The sequence below is a fragment of the Sus scrofa genome, chromosome 2 (assembly GCF_054392235.1).
Source record: "Sus scrofa isolate SSC_HxYL_T2T_F1_AM1 chromosome 2, Sscrofa_HxYL_maternal_Yorkshire_Landrace_v2.0, whole genome shotgun sequence".
Lineage (NCBI taxonomy): Eukaryota > Metazoa > Chordata > Mammalia > Artiodactyla > Suidae > Sus > Sus scrofa.
Window position 1 is genome coordinate 74,825,509 of NC_139384.1, and position 13,047 is coordinate 74,838,555.

Below are 13,047 nucleotides of genomic sequence, written 5' to 3' on the forward strand. Positions count from 1 at the left end.
TGTGGGTGTGATGTATTCATTTCTTACAATATTACAAAGGTGGGCCATCCCAGGATCCCACCCCCACCCCACCCCCAGCCCTTCAATGCCCACTCACTGGTGTTCTCGGCTTCTGCTTTGAGGCTGCTCCGGCCACTGAGGCTTCCACTTCGGCTGTAAAGGCCCCGGGCTGGACGGCTCAGGAAGGGGGTACGGCTTTCGGGGGTCCCAGGCCCCCCCACCGAAGGTGAGGGATTCCAAGGGATGGTCTCTGGAAGGTCTCTGCACCCCACCACACGCACCTCCAGGGTCCCTGAGAGACAGACAGGCTCATGGGGGGCCACATCTGGGCCAGGATGAAGGGATGGGTTTGCAAATAAAGTGGGCATGCGCAGAAGTGGCCAGCATGCAAGTGCGAGTTAGTTAGGGACAATCAGGTTGAGAAAGGGGCTCTGAGGCATGGATGCCTGTGCCTGGACAAGGCGGAGGAGGTGGGATAGTTTGGGGAGGGGCTCTGGATGCTGGTGTTAGTGTCAGAAGAGAGGTTCAGGGTGTAGGTCAGAGGGCCAGGCAGTGGTGAGCCAGGTAGGACTAGTGGGTCCGGGAAAGAATCTGGCAGGATGATCTGAGGTCTGACACTAGGGCTGGGGTCTATGGTAGGGCTGGTCTGGGAAGGCAGTGGCTGAGGGCTCTACGGAGGGAGGAGCTGGCTTGTCTGGGGGTGGGAATGTCAGAGATTTAGGGCTGGCTGAGGGCTCTGAAAGTAAGACTGAGACTGGGCTGGGGGATTTCGGCTGGAGAAAAAAATACAAGGTCATTTTGGGGAGGGGTGGGGAAAGTGAGGATGGGATGGGAGCAAGAGTCCAAGAATCAGGAGTTCCCATCGTGGCTAAGCTGAAATGAATCCAACTGGGAACCATGAGGTTGCAGGTTTGATCCCTGGCCTCACTCAGTGGGTTAAGAATCTGGCATTGCTGTGGCTGTGGTGTAGGCCGGTGGCTACAGCTCCAATTAGACCCCTAGCTTGGGAATCTCCATATCCCATGGGTGCGGCCCTAAAAAGACAAAAAAAAAAAAAAAAAAAAGTCCAAAAATCAGAGGGCAAGGTAGGGTGGGCCCAGGGCTTAGAGGGTTGGGATGAATGGAGGAGGGAGGGAACAGTGGGAATGGGAGTCCACGATGGGGAGAGTGGAGATCCAGGTTGAGGGACTCAGGCCTGGGGGACCTGGAGGAAACAGAAGTCCAGGGCTGCAGGGGTGGGGTCCAGATGAGGAGGGTCGGGACCCACCTGTGAGTGGTGCTGGCTTGCACAGGGTGCTGTAGTGCGTGGCAGGGAAAGGCCCGGCCAATCGGGCACTGAAGGCTGCAGATGTGGCTGCAGCGAGCTCTTCGCGCAGCAGCCGCCCCTTAGGGTGGTCAGCGGGCAGCTCCCCGAGCCGCCGCTCCAGCGCCTCCCGAAGCAGCCCCAGCTTCTGGTTGGACTCTGTCAGCTTCTCCTGGGCCTGAGGTGGGAGGAGCCTGGCTGGGCTGGGGGCGGGATCAGACACACCCCTCCCCACGTGCAGACCCAGGCCCCTCCCCCAGACCAGCTAAGTCCCAAATGGGGCTCCTCCCTGGAAGGCCAAGCCCTAAAAACCCTGGGCTCCCGGAGAACGAGGCCACACCCCTTGCAGCAGCCCCACACCCCTGGCGACGCTCCGCCCCTAACCTCGCTGAGCGCCTTGCGGTCTGGGGTCTTGGGGGCACTGAGCAGGCGTAGCACGTTCTTGGCGCCCTCTGCCACCGCGTGCTCAACTCGGAAATGGTGCCGTAGCTCCTCGATGCGCAGTTCCACTGCCCCTAGGTCCGGACTCCCTGTGGCATGGAACATAAGGCAGTGAGGCCAACCTGGGCCTCATGTCCAACCAACCTGGCCCAGACATGCAGCTATGTGCCGGAACAAGAACTGGCTACAGCCATTGCCACCAACATGCATCACTTTCTCCCAAGGAGGGATATCAGGGTGGCACAGTCGCATTGTCACCCACAGGCAAATGGCCACACTTACACTCAGATGCTGTCACTCTTTTATCCAGACACCATCACCCTCATGGACAGTCCCAGGATGTAGTTGAGCTGTCACACAGGGACAGTCATATATACAAGGTACACTTAACATTGACTTAGGGACACATACATTTTCAGGTCCTCTTTATCCCCATGGATTATCACAGGGACACCACAGCAACTGGATAGCCACAAGGATATAATGACACAGATACAGGGACATGTAAGAAAAAAAAAAGTAACTTTTATTCATTGCTGATGGGAATACAAGTTGCTTTCTGATGGCGGCAGTTTGGCCATTTCTATCAGAAACACTAATGTACTTACCCCTTGATTCAGCAATCCCAGTTCAGGGATTGTATCCCATAGAAACACCTCTGCACTTGACATATGTTCATGGTTATTCAAAGCCTTCAAGACCAAAAGACTAGAAACAACCCCATTTCCTCCAGTAGGGGTCTGGATAAGTGAATGGTAACTACCCACATCATGAAATATAATGCAATTAGGGGAACAGGGACAACATCACACAGACATTGTTATGCTGTCACTCACAGGGTGACACTGGCATTATCACTTTCTCACCAGTGTAGGCACTGTTACACATACCCACAGGCAGATGAACACACACTCTCACAAAGATGCTATCACGCTGCTACACAGGGACACTGTCACAGGATTGAGGCTGATATTACATAGATATGTGCCTTGTCAACCTCAAGCAAAGGGACACGGTCACAAGGGCAGAGAAAAACAGTCACAAAACATAAACACCCTCATAGGACACAGTCACATGGTGGCAAAACTCCCAGGGTTCTAATTTCAACCCAAGGAGAATCACAGGAACACAACCACACTGCCATGTGGATCAGGCATAGGGACAGGTAAAGAAATGCTGCCACATTGTCACACAGGCAAGGTAGCATCAGCAATACTCATAGAAACAGAGACCCAGTCACAGGGAAACAGGCTGGCTACCATATTCAGGGCAAAGTCCTGGGGACACAGCCACAGTTATCCAATGGCACAGGGATAGACACTGTCACACAGGTATGGGAAACCTGTCACCTAGGGACATGAGGTCAAAGTCACCCTTATCCACGGCTGTAGATTCCAAGGACAGTCTCATTGTCCTGCATAATGACCCAGACTCAGACTCTGGCACTCAGAGAGTCACAGTCACCCACAGGTGTGTGGCACTCACCAGGACTGCTGTCACATGTGCCCAGTTACCAAGACTTTTATACTTGCAGGGACAAAAGCAAGCTGCCACCAAAGGTTACAGTGTCACCCAGAGGCACAGGGACATGATCATACCATCGCACACTGACACTGAGAAATTCACGTAGGCATTCAGAGTTCATACAAACAACCACACACACCTCCGCACTACAAAGACACATACATTGTCATCCGTGTTACAGGTCCAACTGCTATGGACTGCATGTTTCCCTGCAAACTTCATATGTTGAAACCCAACCTCCAGTGTGATGTCTTTGGAGGTGGTGACCTTGGTGCCCTTGGGAGATGACTAGGTCATGGGGACTTTGCCTGCATAAATGGGATCAGTGTCCTTATAAAAAGGGCCCCAGAGAGCTCCCCGGCCCTGTCCAAAGTGAAGACACAGTAAGAAGGCATCTGTCTGTGAATGTGGGAGAGGGCTCTCACCAGACACTGGATCTGCCAGCGCCTTGATCTTGGACTTCCCAGCCCTCAGAACTGTGAGAAATAAATGTCTGTTGTTTAAAAGCCCCCTCCCCTATCTGTGGTACTGTGGTATATTATAGCAGCCCAAATGCACTATCACTCACCAACAGTTGACACTTCTCTATTTCTCATGGTGACAGGCAAATTATCATAGTTACAGAGCATCCATACAACCCCTGGTCCCCATGGCTAATATCACATTAATACTGACACACATCAGTAGCCCATGCATACATCAAGACTCCGTCACAAATTCAGGCTGACAATCAGGTTGAGACCCCTCCCACCCCGAGAGATTCATACACTGAAACACTCACAGAAACACACACACTGAGGACACCACAGGGGCCAACATGACAAGGCAACCACCTAGTCCAGCGGTCTGCCCATCTTTTCCGTAAGAGTCACAGGGTAAATATTTTTGGCTTTGCAGACCACATAGTCTTTGTTGCCACTACTTGGCTCTGCTGTCAATGCCAAAGCAGCCTTAGGTGACAGTAAATGAATGGGTGTGGCTGGGTGCCAATAAAACTTTATTTACAAAAAGGCAGTAGCAGATCTGGCCCAAGAGCTTTGGTTTGCTAACACTTGATCAAGTGGAAACTTTGAGTGGGACAAAATGAGAAACTGAGGCCCAGAGAGGGTCAAGAATGGGTTCCAGTCACATGATGAGTCAGAGCACTCACCTCCCTGCCCCAGAAAGGAACCCCCTATGTGACTGGGAGCAGAACTCTACAAGATAGGATGCAGGCTAAGCTGTATCAGGGCAACGGACTCACCTTGGGCCTCATCCGGGGCCGCCTGGCTCTCCAGCTGGCAGGCCTGCAGTGCCCGGCGGAGCTGCATGCGGATGATGTCAATCTTGGTCTTACTGTCCTGCAGCATCTGTTGGGCCGTCAGCAGCAGCTTCCGGTCCTAGAGGCAGAGATGGGCCGTGAGAGGAAGGCTGGCCAGATGGGAGACTGACCAGCAGCTCTTCTGTCCACACCAGTGCAGGCCCTGAGTAACCCATGGCATTTGAATCCTGGCTCTGCTACCTAAGACTGCTATCTGTGTGACTTTGGGCAAGCCACTCAACCTCTCTGGGCCTGTTTCGTCATCTACAGGACTGGGATTGCTAATTGGATTGCAACCACCACTCGGCTGAGGATTAAAGGAGCTAATCTGTATGTAGGGCTCAGTGCTGTGCCTGGCACCAGCAGGCACTGTATTTGTGTCAGCTGTCAGAAAGGCATACGTGTGGCTCAGTGTTCCCCGTGGTGGGTGTAGCCCTGACAGGAGTCACGTAGGTGGGTCCAAGTTCCCTGACCAGGGAACTCCATATGCCTTGGGGTGGCCAAAAAAGAAAAAAAATATACTACACATCCCTTTGTTACACCTCAATAAAAGGTTTAAAAAAAAAAAAATCTGGCATGGTCTGTGCCCTCCCACGTAATATTCACCTTTGTGTGTGCACACAGGTATGGGTGCTCTCCCGGGTCTCTAGCTATAGGTCTGGCTGTGCTTGTGGGTGTATCTCTGGGTGTGGGTGCAGACCTGTGACTGTGTTCTTGGTGTTGGTATAGCTGGGGGGAATGACTGTGTGACAACTCTGCTCTCTGGGTGTGAATTTAATGGTGTGCGTGTCTGTGTGTCTAGACGTCTGTTGGCCTGTACTGTGTGTCCTGGGGTTATTATGATGGTATGTCTCTACGTGTCCAGAGAGCCCTGTGGTAGTCATCCTCCATGTGTCCAAGTGTTGTTACTGCTGTGTCTCTAGATGTTATAATGGTGTGTGTGACTCCAGGTGTTGACCTGCACGTGCACATGTCAGAGAGATGCCAGTAGCAGTGAGAGGCTGCATGTTGCCCTGTCCACAGAGGCTGCTGGGTCTCCAGGGCTAACTGCTGTGTGTCTGTCTGACATCACCCAGTCACTCTGTTTCCCACATACCACCATGAGCTGCCTGCACCCCAGTTCTGCCACTCAGTCATTCATCAGTCCCTCTGTTCCCAACCCAGAGGGCCCAAACCTCCCATGGGGGACATGTAGGTACCCCCCCAAACCCCCTCACTGTGTGATGTGCTCCAGGCGTATGTGCACACAGGGGTGTGTTCACTCGTGCTGCCCCCACCTTGGTGCTGCCGTTGCTGTACGTCTGGATCATGTTTTCCGCCCCCTGCTTCACCTTCAGCTCGATGGCCAGCTGCTTCTCCAAGCCAGCCACGAGGCTCAGGTTGGTGGCTGAGCAGGTTGGGCCACCTGCACCGGGGGACTGGGGGGCATCTGGAGGGGGTGGGTGGGACAGAGTCACCATGGCCCTCACCTCCATCTGCCCAGGAAGCTTTGCCCCAGCTGAGAGAACCCACCCGGGAGGGCCGGGAGGAGAAAGAACTGGGGGCCAGGGGACCCAACCACACCATCGGTCACAGGAAACCCTCTCAGCGCTGGGATAGGACCAGCATGAATGAGCATGGGCAAGTGTCCAGGGGTGCATGAGTGCCTGGTGTTGGTGTGACTATACATACCTTTGTACAGAAGCCCCCAACTATGTACATGGCTGTGTGGCTGTCCATGGGTGTGGCTATGCTTATGTCTGTGACCCGAAGGGTGTTGGCATAACTGAGCATATGTGTCACCCCAGGTGCTAGTGTAACTGTGAGATGTGAGGTGTTGGAGTGACTGTGTGAGGCTCTGGGTGCTGGGGTGACTTTATGCATATGATTCCGACTGTCGGCACAACGGCATGTTCAGATTTCCTGGCACTGGGACCACTGTGTCCAAGTGTCCGGGTGTTGGTACAGTCAGACATGCGTGTCTCTGGATGCTGACAGAGATCTGTGTCAGGCTCTAGACAGTATTGTGACTATGCGGGGGACTCTGGGTACAGCTGTGACTGGATGAAGTTTTGGGTGCTGGCTGAACTCTATCTCAGAGTGTTGATGTGACAGTGTTGGTTTTCAGCTGTCATCTAGGCAGTGTAGGTGTGTTGAGGTAAGTGGTGTTGAGTCTTGTCTGATTGCGTATGTAAGTTTTGGGCTGTTGATGGATTGGAGAACATCTTAAGGACTGGGCAGATCTGTGTAAGTGTGACTCTCTGGGGGTTGGTGTGAACATGTCTAAGTCTCTGGGTGTTGTTCGTGTGACTATGTATTTCTCTAGGTGCTGGGTGGTGGTATGGAAGTTTCTGGGTGTTGTGGTGAGTCTATGAGAGTCTCTGGATATTCATACATTAAGACAGGTGCTGGCATGACTGTGTGAGAGGGTCACTGGCTCCTGATGTGATGAGTTTAAGGGTCTTTGGTCACGAGATGCAAACGTTGTGCAGATCCTTTGCACAATAATGTGCGTCTTCTCAACATCATTGAACTATAACCTTCAAAATGATGCATTTTCTGTTATTTGGGGGTTTTGGGGGCTGCACTCGCAGTATGTGGAAGTTCCAGGTCAGGGATCGAACCCATGCTACTACAGTAACCAGAGCCACTGCAGTGACTACATCGGATCCTTAACCCACTGAGCCCCAGAGGAATTCCTGTTATGTGAACAAGTCTTTGGGGGTTGTCCAAGTGGTGTGTGACCATGTGAGTCTAGATACTCATGTGGGTGTAAATCCTTTGGGTGTTGCCAAGGTGTGGGTGTACCTGTGTGTACCTTTCTCTGGGTGTTGGTTTTGGCTTCTTTTCTGGTTGTATTCTGAGATAGAGCTGTCATGAGTGTGTTTCCCTGGGGGTCAGTAGTGATGGGTGAGCCCTGGAACCCCCACAGTCCCGCATCCCTGGGAAAGCCTGGCTCACCATGGGCAGTGGCTGCGGGGTCAGGCAGCACCACATGGGCATGCAGCTCCTGCAGCTGCTGGTGCAGCAGGTCAAGCCTGCGTGAGGAGCCACGCAGCACAAGCTCCACAGGACCCAGGCTGCGGCCCAGGTCGGTAGTAGCCCGACGCAGATTCTCAGCTCCCTCCTTCAGCTTCAGCTCCTTGCGGATCTCCCGCCGCAGCCGTTCCCGCTCCAGCTCCAGCTGCTGCTGCACCCCGGGGGCCGCCAGGTCGGCACCCGCCAGGCCCAGCTGCTCCAGCAGGGACCAGCTGCGGGGCTCACTCTGCAGGGGGGACGGAAGACAGAGTGGGGTCAGTGGGGACCAGGAGGACTCTGGGGTGCAGACCATACTCAGCCAACCTGGCTTGGCCTCCTCTCAGGGTGGGACTCCTGACACAGGGCCAGCTCCATGTTCTCTGACCACCCCTCACCGCCACCAAAACTGGGAAGTGAGACAAGACGCTGTCCCTGCTTACTGACATCACCAAACTGTGGTGTCCCCAGGGCAGGGCCTTCTTCCTTCCCTGTCCCCTCGCCTATGGGTATAGTTCTGTCTCCCTTCATCTGTTCCTATGCAGTGAAACTCTGGAAGACAAGCCCCATCACTCCACCACTGTGTCCCCCATGTTGGGGGTTCCCTGAGGACAGGTACTATTGCCCTTCCCTTGTCCTCTCAAATTAGAGGGTTCCAGGGACAGACCTCATCTCCCTTATGCTGTCCCCCCAAGTGACACAGTCCTGAGGGCAGATCCTTTTCCCCTTTTGCTGCCCCCCAAACTGGAGATAGGCCCCATCTCTACTCCCCTATCCCCCAAAGTAAGAGGTCCTGAAAGCGGGTTTCATCTTCCCTCTGTTGCTCCCCAAACAAGGAAGTATCAAGGGCAGGCCTCTGGTGCCCCCCAAAACCATAAAGTTGGGGTCTCAAGAGCAGGCCTCCACTCCTCACTGCTGTGCCGTCAAACTAGATGCTGAGGGACAGGCCTCGTCTTCCCTTCTCTTGTACCCCCAAACTAAGAGACAGGCCCTGTCTCCCCTCCTTTCATTCTCTACAACCAGGACCCTAAAGAGCAGAGCCCTGTCCTCTTTCTCCTCTGTCTCTCCAACCTGGAAGACCCAAAGGGCCCCCCGATACTTTTATCTTTCAAACAGAAAACTCCAAGGCCAGCGCCCCATCTCCTCCCCTCAGTCCAAAACCCAGAGCCAAGGGCAGGGCCTCTGGCCCGTGCTGCTTGGGGTCCTCTTCTGCCAACCACCCCATAAGGACCCCAGCCCCCACCTCCAGCTCCCGGTCCAAAGGGGGACCAGCCTCCGCCATCCTGGGTCCCGGCTGAGGGCCCCGCCCTCTTCCTGAACCTCAGCCTTGCCAGGGCCTCTCGCCTGCCACTTCCTCTTTCCTGCTAGCTCCCAGCAACCCCCGCGACAGGCCGGCTCTGGGGCTCTGGGGCATCTAGAGGGCCTTCCTCCCAGCCCCCACTCCAGGGCTGAGCCTGCTTCTCTGGAGGCATCCCAGGAATGGCCCCAACTCCCTGAACCGAGAGGAGACCCAAGGTGTACACAGAATACACACACTCACAAGCCCACTAGTGTGGACACAAAGAGCAGCCTCCCCCATGTGTACAGGCTCCAGGGGCTGACCTGGGTGGGCTCGCACCCTCGTGTACCCATAGGGGTGTGCACAGATCACAGGCTGACGAGTGTGTGCACACCCCCACGCCTGCCCCTGTGTACATTATACGCAAACACTCAAGAGTGCTTATGTGAGCAGCCCAGCCCCCTTCCTGCAGACACAGCCTGTCCCAACTTCCGGCTTCTCAGCTCGGTCGCCCGCTGCTGCTGACCACACCTTGGAGGCTTAGGAGGCCCAGCCAGCCCAGCGGCACCTCCTCAAGGCCCACATTGTGAGGGGACAGCACTGGAGGATTGAGGTGAGGGTGTCCCCAAACCAGGGGCTCACTAAAACTCAAGTATGACTATTAAGAATGGTGACAGTTACTACAATTGCACCCAGGTCGACTAATGCAACTCCAGGAAGCAGGTGCTATTATCATCCCATCTTCTTTTTTCCTTTTTTTGGAGGGGGCACCTCACAGCATGTGGAGTTCCTAGGCCAGGGATCAGATCTGAGCCTTATGCTGTAACTGTGGCAACGCTGGATCCTGTGCCAGGCTGGGGATCAAACCTATATCCTGGAGCTGCAGAGATACTGCCAATCCTGTTGCACCACAGTGGGAATTCCTATCGCCCCATTTTCAAGATGAGGAAACTGAGGCCTGGAATGGTGACATAACTTGCCCAAGGCCCCTCAGCCAGCAGGAGGCAGAACTGGGATTTCCAACAGGAATGCCTAGAATCTGAGCACTGGCTAGGTGTCAAGCATAGTGCAAAGAGCTCCATGTACATTATCTGCTGCCACTGTGAGAACCCATTTCAGAGATGAGGAAAGTCATGGTTGGATCCTGACCAACTTCCAAGGCAGCTGACCCCGGGGAGAATTTACTTCTAGCCAAAAAATATCCCTCCCAGGATTCTACCGACCCCTCACATTATCCTGAGCAGCTGTCATAATTCTCCCCCACTTTATAGGTGAGGAAACTGGGGCTCAAGAGGTGACAGCTTCAGTTCTCAATGGAGGAAGGGATTTTACCACCACCACCCAACTTTTGGGGACATCTGGCAACATTCAGAGACATTTTTGGTTGGTTATCACAACTAGGGGTGCGACTGGCATCTACTGGGTTGAGCAGCAGAATGATGCTGCTCGGCATTCTACTGTACGCAAGACAGCCCCACCTCAAAGAATGATTCAGCCCCAAATGTCAATAGTATGGAGGCTTAGACAACCCTGGATTAAAGGACAAAAACTCACACCCTGAGCTGCTGAACATGACCAGGAAGGATGTCACAGTAGTCCCACTGGTAGACGTGCTGGCCTGGTCTATGTCTTTCCCCACGGTAAAAACACTCTTGGCCCCATTTTTCTGCTGGCAGAACCACGGCTCAGAGAGGAAGAGGCTCTGGGCCGAGGACATATCGTGAAAAAGTGACAGTTCTGCAGTTTAAACCCAGCTCACCTCATACGGTCCTCTACCAACCAGACCCCGCCTGCCACCCAGCCCCACCCTGTCCCCAGCAGGCAGAGCAGAGGTACAGCCAGGAGCAGGGCCAGCTCAGCTGGGGGAAGTCCAGGCCTAGAGGAGGAGCAGGCTCCCTCAACCCCACCTCCTTTGGCAGCTGAGGCCTGAGAATATGCAGAGCAGGGAGGGAGGGAAGCCCAGCCTCCTGGGTTCTCCTCCCTTAGGTGACTCACTCCTACCCAGGGCAGGGGTCACCTGAGGGCCAGCAAAATGAACCTATGAACCAGAAGTCTGGCCTGGCCTTGAAGAATCCCTGCTCCCCCAACTTCCAACATAAAGCAGGAGATCTCAGGTCCAGAGGGCCCACCTCCCAGAATTCCTCTCTTCCCAGAGTGGCCAGGGACCTAGACCCCATGTCCGGAGATTTCAATGCTTTGGGCGTTTCCGGAATCTGGACAGGACATCCGTTCGCCGGACACAGAACAGACAGGCACACACTGGGACAGACAGAGGGACAGATTGGCAGACCCAAGCAGCCACAAGAAAGGGATGATCAGGACGGGGGTGGGGGTGGGGGAGAGCAGGCAGGACATGGGAAAGGGGACCAGGGCACAGGTCCGGCCTCGTTCCAGGAATTATAGCTTCTGTCTGGGTCATGTCTGCTACACGCCAAGCGCATGCATGCGCCAGGGGATTCCTAAACAGCTCTCCCAGAGCTGAGGGGTAGAGGCAGGGACCCCGGCCCTCCCCAGCCCCAAGATCTGACCTTGTGTGATCTGCAACACCAGATACGCCCAGCTCCTCGGCAAGGCTGGCAGGCCATCAGCAGGACTGGGGTGGGGGCACAGGGGGTCATGGGGGGAGAGACACGGAGGGATATGGGGGCAGGTGCAGAAGGAGACGAGAACCCAGTTACACAGCAACCACAGGACGATGGAGGGATGTTGAGGCACTAATAGGAGCACCAGAGGTAGAAGACGTCTCAGATTTGGGTCACTGAACCAAAGAAGGTCAGAAGTCACCCTGGCCCTGATTGTTAAAGATGGAGAAGGTGAGTCCAGGGCTGTGATGTCCACAAGGTGGCACAAGGAGAAGCTGGCTGGGGCAGCAGGTTGGTGCTGGTCACCTGTGCCTCTGTGTCTGTATATTTGTGTGTTTGCAGGGGTGATCCAACCCTGCCACCCATGCTCAGGTCAGATTCCAGGTATAAGAAAATCCCCAGTCTGGACCTGGACATTCCCCACCTGGGATAAGGTTCCACCTGGCAGCCAGAAGGCTGGCTGGGTGAGTTCCCCATTCTGCGATCTAATGAGGCGACCCAGGCACTTCCGCCAACAGGTGCCAATCTGGGTGGCGTCGGGACCATCATAAAGCTCTGTCTGGAAGCTGGGGCCACTGGAGCTTTGTTGTGTAGGGGAGGGGAATGGGCCGGGCAGCCTCCTCCTCTCCAGGGGCACAATGCCAGACACCTGCCCAGGTGGAGCGGCACCTGTCTGGAACCGAACGCTGAGGAGGGAGAACAAGTGGCAGGGGGCACCAGGCACCAGGATGCACAGCCGGCCACAGACACCCGAAATGGAGCCTCTGCCGCGCCCCCTCTAATTCTCGGGGAAGGGAGGAGCTTGAGGATGCTGTGGGACCTCCCCGCTGCCCCCTCTGTGAGGACCTCCACCTGCGGAGGAGACTGTGGGAGCCCCACCGTGCCGGCCCAGGGAGAAAGCGCCCAGCGCTCGGGGGCGAGGTGAGGGGGAGGGAGGCCGCCCTTACTGCCCCATCCCGGGGGCCCCGGGAGCGTGCGGTCGGGGGTCCCTAGTGCCCGCTGGCCGCCAGGCGGCTGCGGTCGCAGGTGCGCCTACCTGCACAGCGTCGCTGGCCATGTCCACGCGCCACCCGCCAGGGGTCCCCGCGCGGAGGGAGGGGCGGTGAGAGGAGCGCGCGTGCGCCCCGCGCGGGGCGGGGAGGGGGCGGGCGCGGCGCGACCCCCCCGGCGCACAGCCGGCTCAGGCCTGCTTTGCTCGGGCCCCGCCTGGCCAGGCCGCCGCGTCCGCGCGCCGCGCCCTCCGGCCCCAGCGGCCGCCGGGCCGGGTCACGTGACCGCGGAGGTCGGCGCCCGGGGAGGGGGCGGGGCCGAGGGGGTGCGGCTCCCGGCGGCCCCTGGGGCTGCGGGGTCCTGCCTGCCGGACACCTCCCCTCATCTGCCGAAAGTACTTTGTCTGCTTCCCCCGCTTTTTCCCCTTTCTGGATCCTCTCGCTGCCCACCGATCCCCCATTTGAGCGCGGGGGAAACCTAAGAAAAGAGTGAGCCACGTTAAAGCGGGGAGCGGTGGAGGCCTTTGGGCCTCTCTGGGCCTCTCAAAAAACAAAAACAATTTATCCCCCTCTGTGTTGCAAGTTCAGGCCTCTTGGACTGGACATTCAAGGGCATTGGAGCTTCCCCATAGGGC

General features: G+C 55.9%; 1 protein-coding gene across 3 annotated transcripts in view; it reads right to left on the reverse strand.

Annotated features, from left to right (window-relative positions):
* The window catches only part of PKN1 (protein kinase N1), a 24,224-nt gene extending 11,546 nt beyond the window's left edge, over positions 1–12,678 (reverse strand). The window contains exons 1-8 of one of the 3 annotated variants that reach the window (XM_085012614.1): positions 12,460–12,669; positions 11,370–11,434; positions 7,509–7,812; positions 5,846–5,997; positions 4,512–4,647; positions 1,688–1,833; positions 1,268–1,481; positions 98–292 (exon numbers count right to left, since the gene is read on the reverse strand). In XM_085012614.1, the coding sequence (XP_084868740.1) occupies positions 98–292; positions 1,268–1,481; positions 1,688–1,833; positions 4,512–4,647; positions 5,846–5,997; positions 7,509–7,812; positions 11,370–11,426 (1,204 nt within the window). In that variant the 5' untranslated portion in view covers positions 11,427–11,434; positions 12,460–12,669. Of the gene's footprint in view, positions 1–97; positions 293–1,267; positions 1,482–1,687; positions 1,834–4,511; positions 4,648–5,845; positions 5,998–7,508; positions 7,813–8,805; positions 8,866–11,369; positions 11,435–12,459 lie in introns of those variants that run through there. The other 2 variants (XM_005661233.4, XM_005661232.4) reach the window with 2 other exon arrangements.
* Between the last annotated feature and the right edge of the window lie 369 nt (positions 12,679–13,047).